The sequence below is a fragment of the Rhinatrema bivittatum genome, chromosome 3 (assembly GCF_901001135.1).
Source record: "Rhinatrema bivittatum chromosome 3, aRhiBiv1.1, whole genome shotgun sequence".
NCBI lineage: Eukaryota > Metazoa > Chordata > Amphibia > Gymnophiona > Rhinatrematidae > Rhinatrema > Rhinatrema bivittatum.
The window spans coordinates 304,684,524-304,695,883 of record NC_042617.1 but is presented as its reverse complement, the minus strand read 5'-3'; the positions used below and the strand labels follow the sequence as shown (position 1 = coordinate 304,695,883).

The 11,360-nt window shown below is 42.3% G+C and overlaps 1 protein-coding gene across 8 annotated transcripts in view; it reads right to left on the bottom strand.

The window, feature by feature from the left end:
* Positions 1-325: 325 nt before the first annotated feature.
* The window catches only part of HDAC7 (histone deacetylase 7), a 360,128-nt gene continuing 349,093 nt past the window's right edge, over positions 326-11,360 (bottom strand). For all 8 annotated transcript variants that reach the window (XM_029595103.1, XM_029595106.1, XM_029595102.1 and 5 more), the window contains one exon: positions 326-2,712. In XM_029595103.1, coding sequence (XP_029450963.1) covers positions 2,667-2,712 — 46 coding nt within the window. In that variant the 3' untranslated portion in view covers positions 326-2,666. The remainder of the gene's footprint in view (positions 2,713-11,360) is intronic.

Below are 11,360 nucleotides of genomic sequence, written 5' to 3'. Positions count from 1 at the left end.
GATGCCCATATTCTCACACTGCTGAAGGTCCCCCATGAGAAAATCGCCCTGCCTCCCTTTTCCAGAAGCTCCTTGGCACATATAAGTGAACCTTCCTTTAACAAAGGTTGAGTATGAAAAACATCACTAAAAATTCTCTATATCAAGAAATGTTGACCTCTTTACATGTTCTAGAAATATAAGAAAACATTAAATACAGACTAATCGACAGATTACATAAAACGCCCCTTTTCGCATGCTTTTAAGAGGATTTGTGGCATGGGTGCATATAGTTTATCTGGAAATTGGTGTTCTGATAAATAACTCACACATATACATACAGTACTGTATATACAGAACTGTGTGGTTTTTGGTCCTTTATTGTGCAGTTTAAGGCAAATAAAACAGTTACTGTTCCAATTTTTATTTTATTTTTTTTTTTACAAAATCGTAATATATATATATATAAAATATATATTTATATATATACTTATATATAAGTATATAGACTTTTCTTCTACACAAAACCAGAAGTTAAATTCCAAGCAAACAGTTTTTGAAGACAAAGGAAGGTTTCCAAGATGATATGGTGAGAGATGGGGAAAAAAACCCCCCAAAACGAAACCAACCACTATTTGCATAGAATAAGTTTGCCTGGAGATTTCTCAGACATGTATTGTGCTTAAATCCTGCCATCTGTTCCGACACCCCCACCCCCCCAAAAAAAATTGTTCCCCTGCCCTCCATCCCTCCTCTCCATCACCCTCCCCCTCCAACAAATCCCCACCAAATTGTACATTGCTCCGGGGTCCAGTTTAGGATGCCTGTAGGGTCATGTATACAGCAAATGCAGCAAAGGATCATTCTGCACTTTCTCAGACTACCCCAAATCCCCTAGGGTACACAGTGCATAGCCCCCCCTGAAGCTGTGCTGCATACTTAGGCATTACATCAATCCTTGTTTTATCCTTGTTTTTAGGAGGTGTATACAGCGCTGCATGGGTCATTGAAGGAGATGGTCCATCCAAGCTACAAAGTAATGCATCAAGTTCATAAGCAGCCCTGCTGTACAGGTCTGAGTTAAAAAAAAAAAAAAGAAAAAAAAAAGCAATTAAAAAATAAAATACCTACTTTATTTACAAAACTACAGGTCTTGCTCTTTAAAAGGAGTGTAAGTGTGTTTCAAGAAGTGGGGGTTGGTCTCTTCTGTGGGATAATTCACCAATTGTTTCTCTTCTTAGCCCATGAATAGGTTCCCACCATTGCTCAGACCTAAAGCTGGTGACCCAAGATTAGAACATAAGCTCCATCATTCATGTCCTTTCAGATGCTACAGCATATTCCTCAGGCTGTCCATGCCACTTCTCAACTTTAGAGGTTCTTTCAGCTTTTTGTTCTTTTAATAATTTGTTGTAAAAATGGTTGACAGGAAAAGGAAAAACACCACAAAAGTATGCTGTTTTAATAAAAACGAGATAAAAGTTCTGAGCAAAATGAGCCCACCCCATTCTCCTGGCATTGATCCAAATGCAGAATTTCAGTATCTGGCAACAAGAGGCAGCCAGATGCTCTTTGAAGGGCAGCATTTATGCCTGCTGTACCAGGCCGAAAAATGTGTCTGTGTTCTAAAACTTGCATGAGATTTTCATCTGCCCATTAAAATGACTGATGTATTCCTGAAGTAAAAAAGTGTTCTTATTTTGTTTGAGTATGGGAGCCAAACATAGTGCAAACTTAAACCCAACCACGGGCATCACTGTAGGATTTTTGCAAGACTAGTGGTTACCGTTAAGGCGAGAGAATAGACTGTGAAAGTTCAGCGCCCCACCCATCCATGCATTTGTGGATATTGCAGGCACTTGGGCACTTCAAGTGTTAAGCTCGGTGTGTTCTTCAACCTTCTGCTGGACTCTTAAAAAGACTCTGCACGCATAAAGTTTTCTAGGGAGAGGCAGAGTCTAGAAGCTGAAGCCATCAAGACCAGTCTTAGGACCTTCTCATTAAATCAAGGCCTCTCTGAGTGAAGGCATTTGGAGATGGCAGTAAACCTCTCAGTGGTAACTAATACATCAATAAGAATCTAGTCCTTAAGAGTACATGCCTTGACTAATTCAATCCTAGGATGCTTTTATTTTACATTTCTAACAACCTTGTTTGGTTATGAGGTCTCTTTGCAGCCCCACAGAATCTGACTCAGAAAAAATGTTCTTCAACACCCAAGTAAAGAGTTTTTTTTCAGGAGAAGGAATGATTCTTGGAAGGTTGGGGAATGACCATTTTGTTCTGTACAATTTCCAGGTCTTCAATCATCTGGTTCACAGGCATCTTCAATTGCTGCATTCTGTTCTCCTAGAAGTCATTTTGTGGGTTCAGGAACACCCCAAGATTGGAATGTCTCAAGGACAGAAGCGTGAAGGTTTGGTAGAATACAATTCCTATTCCATGATCCTGTGAAGTGAAACACTGTTCAGGCACTTGGGACAAAGGTCAAGGAATGGTGCCAGATGCGCTCCTGGAAGGCCACATCTCGTGCAACGATTCAAAATTCATAAGTGAACCTCAGTGCAGTGAACGGGCAAGACGCAAAGTGAGGGGAATGTGAAAATGAGCACACATGTGCTCAGGGAAAAGAAGCACTTCAGACTGTTTTTTCTGTCCATCACAGCATAAGGTCATGGTGTCACAGGTCATAGGTTCATTGACTCCTCTTCTTCCATTGGTTCATCCTGAGGTCTAGAGAAAAAGTAGAAAAATAAATCAAAAGGTTACTGTTGGAAATGAAAGGGGAGCTGGAACTTTGGATTGGAGTAGGAAGAAAAAAGTGGAACAGGGAACAGAGAAATTCAGCCTCTACAGAAGGTGTAATGAAGGAAGTCAGGTAAGAAACAACACATATTATGAATATTATGTGGTATTCTGACACAGACATATTGTCACCCACACATCTATGGGCCATGCCCAGGCCAACAGCAGTAAGTGTTCTGCAGAAACAGGGCAATATTATCCATATTGGTGCCTTATTAAAGCACCTCATGTTCCCCAGTGTGATTTGATTTTGTAACATAAGCTTTCGGACATCTACAAGCATTCCTCCAGATGTGGCAACTTTTCAGAGAGAACACAGAGGCCGGAGGCAAAATGAGCACGCCTGTGCACTAGTCCAAATGTCAGAAAAGGTACTAATATAAGGGGACATTAGGGGCTAAGGAAGGCTGAAAGACTGGGGGGGTCAGGTTATGTAAAGGATCTCAATTACAAATCAGCACAGAAGGGAGAAGATGGCCAAAGTGGTATAGACCTACCTTGGTCCTTGGAGGGCATTGAAACAAACTCCTGAGGGAGTGAAAGATGCCTTCAAGTCACTATTTTAAAGGACATGCTAGGTACACAGGGAGAGTAATTTTATAACAGCCCATACAGCGCTGAAGTCTACATGTAGAAAGTGCACAATTTCAGCCAGGACTGTCTAAGTGGATTTACATGTGTAAGGTCAGCAGATATACGTGGAACCCAGCGAGGCCTATGTGCACACATTGGGAGCAGGCATAAATGTGTATATGTACATTTTATAGACATGCTTTTGAAACGGAAAGTATAGGCATAAATGGTTTGCCAGCCCCCTCTCCCCCCTCAACTCCACCCCTGGGAACAGCTTTTTCAAGTACACATAAAAGTACACATGAAATTGCTTCCGCATGTATTTTTGCACGTACAGCCCAGGGGCAATTTTCTAAAAGCTCATTTATATGCATAAAAGAACATTTTATGAGTGTGAATGCTTTTGAAAATCGGGCTTCTAGTGTGGTTTATAATCAAAACATCCATCTAGGGAAAACATGTTTCTACAAAATAGGTTTTACAGCTCTGCACCAGCCGATCATTAAAATCAGACTTTGCCCATAATGGTGAAATTTTTACATACCTGATAATTTCTTTTACTCAAATCCAGCCAGACCAGTGGGTTTACACTCCCCTACTAGCAGATGGAAGAAGAGAACAACAGGCTTATGACATCAGACTTTATAAGGCCCCCATGCTGCTTAAGCCTGCCAGTATTCACTGTAACAAGCTACGATAAAAAAAACTCTCATCACAACCAACCAGGGGCTTCCAAGGAAAATTCAAAGTTGCTAACCAGAACAAGGAAATACAGAATAAGAAAGAAAAAAATCAAGAAACTAGATCAACAGCATTGCATATAATCTGTACAGAATCTGAATTAGGGGTACCCATACCCTAAGAAAGCATTGAATTTGGGAAAATAAATATTCTGGCAGTAAGGGAGGGTGGGTCCTGAATTGGTCTGGCAGGATTCAAGGAAAGGAAATTATCAGGTAAGATAAAATGTTCCCTCTCTTTTCATCCAGCCAGACCAGTCCAAACAAGTGGGATGTACCCAAGCTATCCTCGGAAGAGTGAAAAATTGTCAGGCCTGCCATCAATACCCCTGAGTCAAAAGAAGTCTTCTCCCTGGTTAAGACATCAAGGTGGTAATGCTTTGTAAAGGAGTATAAGGAAGTTCACATAGCTGCTTTACAAATTTCCATTGGAGAGACCAAATAGAGCTCAGCCCAGGATACTACCAGGGCTCTGGTAGAATGAGCCTGCAGTCCCTTAGGTAAAGGAACTCAATTCATCTTCCAACTGAAGCCCTGGAAGATGCTTATGCAAAAAGCACAAAGAGATACCTAAGCAAAACTCTTTGCACATCCAAATAATGAAGTAGGGCATAGCCTTGCTGATAATCCTCCCTCCTAAAGGAATGAAGAACCACCACTGACTGATCCAGGTGAAACTAAGAAACCACCTTAGGAAGGAAGGAACGAACTGTGCAAATAGACACTACCTCATCTGAAAACCTTAAAAAGGGCTCCCTACAGGACTAAGCCTGCAAATCCGAAATCCTTCTGGCTGAAAAACGGACCACCAGAAAAACCACATTCAGAGTAAGATCTTTTACTAAAGCCTCCCTCAAATGTTCAAAAGGCAATTCATAAAGACACCTAAGGACTTAATTTAGATCCCAAGAAGGAACAAGAATTATTCTAGGATGATGAATATGTTTGGCTCTCTTCAAAATTCCTGAAATAACCAGATGTGAAGCCAACAGCTTACCAGACAGACAACCTCTAACAAGCAATGGATGCCATTTGGACCATCAATTAATTCAACACCAGGCCTTTCTCCAAGCCTTACTCCAAAAAGGTCAAGACATCTACTAAGAAAGCTTTCCTCACCAACAGCCTCTGCTTCTCACACCATGTTTCAAACACTCTCCGGACCCTCACATATACAAGGGGCATAGAAATTTTGTCTTGCTCTTAAAAGGGTAAACACAACACACTCAGAGTAATCTTTCTTAATCAGAGAAGCCCTCTCAAGAGCCAAGCCATAAGATAAAACCAATCTGGACCTTTTTAAAGAACCAGCCCCTGAACCAACAGCCCTTTGGACTGAAGCAATAACAGGGGCTCTCCAACCAGTAGTTTCTTCAGATATACATATCAAAGTTATCTGGGCCAATTGGGTTCTACCATAATCATAGGTCCTCAATGTCTTTCCACTCCCTGCAGAACTAGAGTCAGCCATTCCTAAATGAGAGCATCCAGACCAGCTGACCCCAACAACTTCCTGTGGCTGAAAACTTTTGCTGCCTTGGAATTTTTGTTGGTGGCTATCAAATCCATCACTGGTCTTCCCCACTACTTCACAATCTGTGAGAGAGCTTTTTTCTGATATGGATCATTTGCCTGGATCCAAAGTGTTCCAACTTAGGATGTCCAACTTTATATTTTCCACTCCTGCCACATGAGCTGCTGAGAGCTCATGTGGCAGGAGTGGAAAATATAAAGGAGTGGAGTGGATTATTAGCTGATCCACTTCAGCTGATACTTGAAGACTCCTGGTTTCTCCCTGATGATTCACATATGCTACTGCAGTAGCACTGTCCAAGAGAACACAAACAGCTGGACCTTGGAGAAGAGGAGCAAAGCGCATTACAGCCAACTTTATCACCCTTGTTTCCAGGTGTTTGATAGACCACATGTCCTCCAGGGGAGACCACGTCCTCCAGTCACCCATCTCTAACAATGTGCTCCCCAACCAAAGAGACTGGAATTGGTGGTTACTGTCATCAATCCACCCCCATTTCCAGATTATTGGAAATCAGCCATCATGCCAGACTGGACCTGGTCTCTTCCTACAAAGGGAGCTGAAGGGAAAAGAACTGGAACTGGGGCAACCATTTGCAAAGCAGAGCACTCTCAAGAGGTCTCATATGAGCTTTTACCAATGAAACAATGTCCAATGCTGATGCTTTGGACCCCAGAACCTAGGCCTCTGCATCACTAACAAGCCTCTCACATGAGCCTGAAGTTTGAAAATCCTCTCTTCTGTCTTGTAAACACAGCCCTTCAACGTGCTGAAGCGTGCTCCCGTGTACTCTAAATGCTAAGAGGGGACTAACTTGTTCTTGGCCAGGCTGACCACCCAGCTCAGGTCTTGTAATAGCAATACCATTCTGATAGTAGTCTCTTTGCTCTCCAATTCAGATATGGCTCGTATTAACAAATCGTTCAAATATGGGTAGACCAAAATTCCTTTTCTTCGAAGAGTCACAGCCACTACCATTACCACCATTACAATTTATTTATTTATTTAACAGTTTTATATACCGAATTTCTTGTAACAGGATTACAAATCAAAACGGTTTACATAATAACAACAACAGTGCCTCAAATAGTGCAATTACATAAATGGAAAAGGTCCTTGGAGCCATTATTTATTTACCAGACCAAATGGAAGAGCTTGAAACTGGAAATAACCTTCCAGGATAGCTAACTGTAGATAATGCTAATGTTCCTCCCATATGGGAATATGCAAATAAGCCTGTGTCAAATACAAGTAAATAAAAAATTCACCATCTCATCACAACCATCAGTAACCTTCAGTGCCTTGTTGACTTACTTCAAGTCCAGAATGGGGTAAAATGTATTTTCCTTTTTGGGAAGCACAAAATAAATGGAATATCTTCCTTGACCCTTCTGTGAAAGATGGACGGAAACAACTATCCCTACATGGCACAGCTACTCCAATGTACTTCGAGCCACTGTTCTCTTGGCAGTGTAGATACAAGGAGAAACCATAAATGTACATGAAATAGGATGGGCAAATTCAAGTGAACAGTCCTCTCTTACAATATCCAGGACCCACTGGACTCCAGTAAAAAGCAGAAATGAGGCTGCCTATCCAAAATACTCTGGAGATTGAGTCCGGAAATGTTCATTGGGAGGTTCTAGACCCAAAGACAGCTCCCGTGCTTCCACCTTTGCCACCTCTTAAAGGACTGGAACCTGTTGAAGGAAAGGTCTTGCTGAGGCACCGGAGTCCTACTCATTATAAAACGCCTAGAATCTCTAAAACAAGTTCTAGTTGGAGCTCTCTGAAAAGTCCATTTAGACTTATCCTCAGGAACATAAGAACATGCCATACTGGATCAGACCAAGGGTCCATCAAGCCCAGCATCCTGCTTCCAACAGTGGCCAATCCAGGCCACAAGAATCTGGCAAGTACCCAAAAACTAAGTCTATTCCATGTTATCGTTGCCAGTAACAGCGGTGGTTATTATCTAAGTCAACTTAATTAATAGCAGGTAATGGACTTCTCCTCCAAGAACTTATCCAATCCTTTTTTAAACACAGCTATACTAACTGCACTAACCACATCCTCTGGCAACAAATTCCAGAGTTTAATTGTGCGCTGAGTGAAAAAGAACTTTCTCCAATTAGTTTTAAATGTGCCCCATGCTAACTTCATGGAGTGCCCCCTAGTCTTTCTACTATCCGAAAGAGTAAAAAACCGATTCACATCTACCCGTTCTAGACCTCTCATGATTTTAAACACCTCTATCATATCCCCCCTCAGCCGTCTCTTTTCCAAGCTGAAAAGCCCTAACCTCTTTAGTCTTTCCTCATAGGGGAGGAAAGACTAAATCATTATCATTTTGGTCGCCCTTCTCTGTACCTTCTCCATCGCAACTATATCTTTTTTGAGATGCGGCGACCAGAATTGTACACAGTATTCAAGGTGCGATCTCACCATGGAGCGATATAGAGGCATTATGACATTTTCCGTTTTATTCACCATTCCCTTTCTAATAATTCCAGGAAGTTTTGGAGCCTTTACTGCTGGGGGAATTCTGCATTACTGCGGAATGCAGAATTTGCACAGAATTCCTCCTTCGTGCAGATTTCCTCCCTCACCTTGCAGATTTCTTCCCTCGCCGCAGTTCCCGCAGATTTTAGCGCCACTGCACAGATCCTCCCTCGCTGCCCTCGCCAGAAATGGATAAAAAAGAACTGGAAGCATGCTGCGCACGGACAGCGGCCAAGCCGGGACAGTGACGTCAGGTGGTGCACGGAGAGTGGAGGCATCGCAGCACGGCACTGGCGGCTCGAGGAGCAAGCAGCAAGGAGGAAAAGAGGGAGAGAGAGAAGGGAGGGGAACAGAGGGGAGGGGGAAAGAGAGAAGGGGAAGGGGGAAAGAGAAAGAAGGTGGAAAAAGAGAGGAGGAGAAGAGGGAGAGAGAGAAGGGAGGGGAAGTCAGGTGGTGCACGGAGAGTGGGGGCATTGTATCGCAGCAAGACACGACGGCTCGAGGTAAGCAAGCAAGGAGAAGGAGAGAGAGAAGGATGGGGAACAGAGGGGAAGGGGGACAGAGAAAGAGAGAAAGAAGGGGAGAGGGGGAAAGAGAGGGGCTAATGAAGAGACCCAGGCCCTGGCTCTGTGAGTGTGTTTGAGCCCTTGTGTTTGTTGTGAGCCAGTGAGTAGGTGTCTACCTGGGAGCCTATATGTGCAGGCGGGGGGGGGGGGGGTGTGTGAGAGAGTTGTATGTGGGGAGACAGAACATGTGTGTGACAGAAGGCATGTGAGAGAAAGCATATGTCTGATATCATGTAAGAGAGACAGTGAGCAGGGATACTCAGGTGGAGAGGTTAGCAACAACTGCAGCAGCCCCTGCCAGCTTGGCTCATCTGCCAGCAATTGGCTCTTCTGCCAGCAGTGTCAAGTTGCCAGGGACTGGATTGCACTGAAATGCAGAAGAATTTGCAAAAAAATATTGTGTTATTTGAAAAATAAATGTGCAGAATTTTGCAGAATTCAGAAAATGTGTGCGCAGAATTTTAATTTTTTGTTGCAGAATTTTTTATTTTTTCGCACAGAATCCACCCAGGAGGAAATCTTAGACTCACCCCATTTCTTAGCCAACACTTCCACACCTTTCCCAAAGAGAAGGTTCCCTTTGAAGAGAAGCTTAGTCAGGTGAGCCTCAGAAGTTGAATCCGCTGACCACTTCCTCAGCCATAATAAATGACGAACCCCTACCATAGCGTCCATACCTTGTATACAGACTGCACCAAATCATAGAGTGCATCTGTGAGAAAGGCCATACCCTGATACATTTATAAGAACATAAGAAATTGCCATGCTGGGTCAGACCAAGGGTCCATCAAGCCCAGCATCCTGTTTCCAACAGAGGCCAAACCAGGCCATAAGAACCTGGCAATTACCCAAACACCAAGAAGATCCCTTGCTACTGATGCAATTAATAGCAGTGGCTGTTCCTTAAGTAAACTTGATTAATAGCAGTTAGTGGACTTCTCCTCCAAGAACTTATCCAAACCTTTTTTGAACCCAGCTACACTTAACTGTACTAACCACATCCTCTGGCAACAAATTCCAGAGCTTAACTGTGTGTTGAGTGAAAAAGAATTTTCTCCGATTAGTCTTAAATGTGCTACTTGCTAATTTAATGGAATGCCCCCTAGTCCTCTTATTATCCGAAAATGTAAATAACTAATTCACATCTACTTGTTCAAGACCTCTCATGATCTTAAAGACCTCTATCATATCCCCCCTCAGCCGTCTCTTCTCCAAGCTGAACAGACCTAACCTCTTCAGCCTTTCCTCATAGGGGAGCTGTTCCACCCCCTTTATCAATTTGGACGCCCTTCTCTGTACCTTCTCCATCAGAACTATATCTTTTTGAGATGTGGCGACCAGAATTGTACACAGTATTGAAGGTGTGGTCTCACCATGGAGCGATACAGAGGCATTATGACATTTTCCGTTTTATTAACCATTCCCTTCTTAATAATTCCTAACATTCTGTTTGCTTTTTTGACTGCTTCCTCCAGTAAAGGCTCCAGTAAAGATTCCTGCATACGCTGCGACAAATGCAAAAATGACCTGGCCACTATACCAATATATACTGCCACTTGAAGGTCTAGGCCACAAGCATCAAAGGCCTGCTAGAGTAATGATTAAATCTTCATGTCCTCGGCATCCTTAAGGGCTGCACCGCACTGCTCCACTGGGACTGTGGTCTTTCTGGTGACCCTACAAACTAAGGCATCACCCTGGGGTGCCCTAACCTTTTCTCTTTCCTTCCTTGAGAGAGGAAAAAGCCATGCCCACCTTAAAAACACCACCCAATGATTCCCACTCTGCAGAAATTAGTTCCTTGATCCTTCTATGGAGAGGGAAAGCCTTTGTGAAACTCCTAATACTTGCCATGACTGGATCCCTCATCTGACTTCTCCTCTTCCCCCTTGAGCTTGGTTGGACCGTTAGATGACTGAGGGGTTAAAGGGGCTCTTAGGGAAGATAAGGCCATTGCAGAAAGACTAAATTAATTCTTTGCTTCTGTGTTTACTAATGAGGATGTTGGGGAGATACCAGTTCCGGAGATAGTTTTCAAGGGTGATAACTGAACCAAATCACTGTGAACCTGGAAGATGTAGTAGGCCACAATGACAAACTAAAGAGTAGCAAATCACCTGGACCGGATGGTATGCACCCAGGATTCAGAAGGAACTAAAAAATGAAATTTCAGATCTATTAATTAAAATTTGTAATCTATCATTGAAAACATCCATTGTACCTGAAGACTGGAGAGTGGCCAATGTAACCCCAATATTTAAAAAGGGCTCCAGGGGTGATCCGGGAATCTATAGACCAGTTAGTTAGCCTGACTTCAGTGCTGGGAAAAATCATGGAAACTGTTATAAAGAATAAAATCATGGAACATTTATATAGATATGGTTTAATGGGACACAGCCAGCATGGATTTACACAAGGGAAGTTTTGTCTCACAAATCTTCATTTTTTTGAAGGAGTTAATTATGTATTTATTTATTTATACAGTTTTTCTATACCGTTGCACAGTAAAATTCCATCACTCCACTTTACAATAAAATATTCAAAATAAATACATAGAAAATTTGAATAAAATCTTACAAAATATTATTAAAACTAGCTTAATATAGACAGGATTAACTAAACTTAATAAAAATTACTTTAAAATAGCATAAAAAAGAAAAG